This window comes from Trypanosoma cruzi, genomic scaffold (assembly GCF_000209065.1).
Source record: "Trypanosoma cruzi strain CL Brener 1047053516293 genomic scaffold, whole genome shotgun sequence".
Lineage (NCBI taxonomy): Eukaryota > Euglenozoa > Kinetoplastea > Trypanosomatida > Trypanosomatidae > Trypanosoma > Trypanosoma cruzi.
In genome coordinates this window covers 9,494-11,283 of record NW_001849488.1, presented here as the reverse complement: position 1 = coordinate 11,283, position 1,790 = coordinate 9,494, and the positions used below count along the sequence as shown (strand labels likewise).

Sequence of the window (1,790 nt, the reverse complement as noted above, 5' to 3'; positions counted from 1 at the left end):
CCAGAGGTAATGTACCGGAGATCCCGCCTGACTTACAGCGACACACTGCCGAAGCAACTCGTTCTTTGCCGTGACTAGTTTTGCCGATAGCATTGCAGCATCCGACGCAAGTTCACTACTGCTGGCGCTATTGTCCTGTTCCCCGCCCCTCTCTTCGCCCCGCTTCACATCCGCATGGAGCGTCTCAATGACACCGACGCATCGGGTCAATTTCTCCGTCGCCGCCTTGACGTCCGCGAGATTAATGTCAAGTTCTGCCAAAAGCCCTATAAACTCAAAAAACTTAATTTCTTGTGTAGGTGTTACATATCGGGCAAGGTCCGTTGCCACATCGGGCGGAATAATGGACTCGTATATGTCCCACACCGATTCCACAAGGGACTCTGGCAACCGTCCCTTTTCCCCAATCATCACAGCCTTCAACTCCTCCGCAAGCTTTATTTGGCACTCGACCTCGCTCAACAGCTCCCGACCGAGGCCGCTATGGGGCGATGTCCACGATGGCATCGAAGCCGGTGATGGAAATGAGGGAGAATCGCCCCAGCAGCCCTCTCGAAGACCCCAGAGCCTACAGCACCAATTTGCCACGCGATCCTCCGATTGCCACGGCGTTGGTTGCGTCCCATGAAGCCGCCGCGGATGTTGAAATGCCCACCCCACATGAGAGCAGAGAGAGAGAGGCCCACTCCTGCAGCTCCCTCTCCGTATAATGTGACGTTGAAAAGGCATATTCCCCTTCTTTATCTCTTCTTGCCGCTGTTGTTGCTGTTGTTATCTTTACTCCACGCTCTCTTAATTGTTATTTTATAAATTTCCCACACGGAGATAAAGATCAAAAAATAAAAATAAAAAATATTGAAAGAAAAAATATAAATATTGATAAAACATTGCCCTCCTGTTTGTGGTTGAAAATAATACCATCAGACTTTTTTGCCTTGTTTTTAATTTTTGACTGTTAGACATGTAAATAAGCAGAAATGAAAGGAGCATACAGCTATGGCAATCGCAGTGAACTGCTCGTGATATTGTTCGATAATGGAACTGTCAGAAACAGCCGCAGATATCTGCGACTGCAAAACACACACTCCAGCTCCACATTTGCAAGAGGCATGCACTCAATCTCTTCCTCTGTGTGCACCGGCAGTGAAGTGGACAAATCCTTAAGAGAGCGAAGTTGATCCTCCATTTTTGCACGACAGGCATCAAAACACCTCTTATGGTAAACATGTCGACATCCATTAAACGCTACAAATGGCCGCGTCAATGCGGCTTTTCCACATACGGCACAACGCTGCGTCGATGGCAACTTTAAGGGACGTCGCTGAATATTCTCCATGTCTCGTTTTATTGCCTCCACGTCCTTCAAAGACACCTCAATTGCCTGCTTGATACTCACCAGAGTATTACTGAAGATCGACACACTCGCCAGAAGTTCTTCACGAAACTCCTGCATCATCACGTCGCCAGAAAGATGCGGCAGTACATCACTGACGTTCAAATCACCCTCACTCTCCGCAATAAGCTGCAGGGCACGTCTTGACCCACCACCCCCGTTCTTAGCCGTTGCGGTAGCAAGCCTATTCCATAGCATGTGACGAATCTCCTTCTCATTATTGCCTCTGATACTGCGGATAAAATGTATTGCAAGCTCCTCGTTTCGTATTTTCATCGCCAACTGTATCGCTTCCTCATAGCGTCCAGTGATGAAACAAGTCCAGGCACAACCCACATGCCTCCCAAACCGCAAACAAACACGGTAGGCATAAGATACTTCAAGTCGATGTGACATT

At 48.3% G+C, this 1,790-nt stretch overlaps 2 protein-coding genes across 2 annotated transcripts, besides 4 other annotated features; both read right to left on the bottom strand.

Annotated features, from left to right (window-relative positions):
* Window positions 1-79: a sequence feature (heterozygous, Esmeraldo-like haplotype).
* Tc00.1047053509603.19 (malonyl-CoA decarboxylase, mitochondrial precursor, putative) lies at window positions 1-729 on the bottom strand (the record flags this gene model as incomplete). The annotated part of the gene is made up of 1 exon (XM_797408.1): window positions 1-729. A coding segment is annotated over one exon (729 nt), but the record flags the coding sequence as incomplete, so codon positions are not given.
* Window positions 80-951: a sequence feature (areas merged during assembly that could not be assigned to a particular haplotype. This can correspond to areas where the two haplotypes were merged or to regions with more than two copies in the genome that were merged during assembly.).
* Window positions 824-885: a sequence feature (T-rich).
* Window positions 952-1,790: a sequence feature (heterozygous, non-Esmeraldo-like haplotype).
* Tc00.1047053509603.10 (vacuolar protein sorting 18, putative) lies at window positions 995-1,790 on the bottom strand (the record flags this gene model as incomplete). Its single annotated transcript, XM_797407.1, has 1 exon — window positions 995-1,790. A coding segment is annotated over one exon (796 nt), but the record flags the coding sequence as incomplete, so codon positions are not given.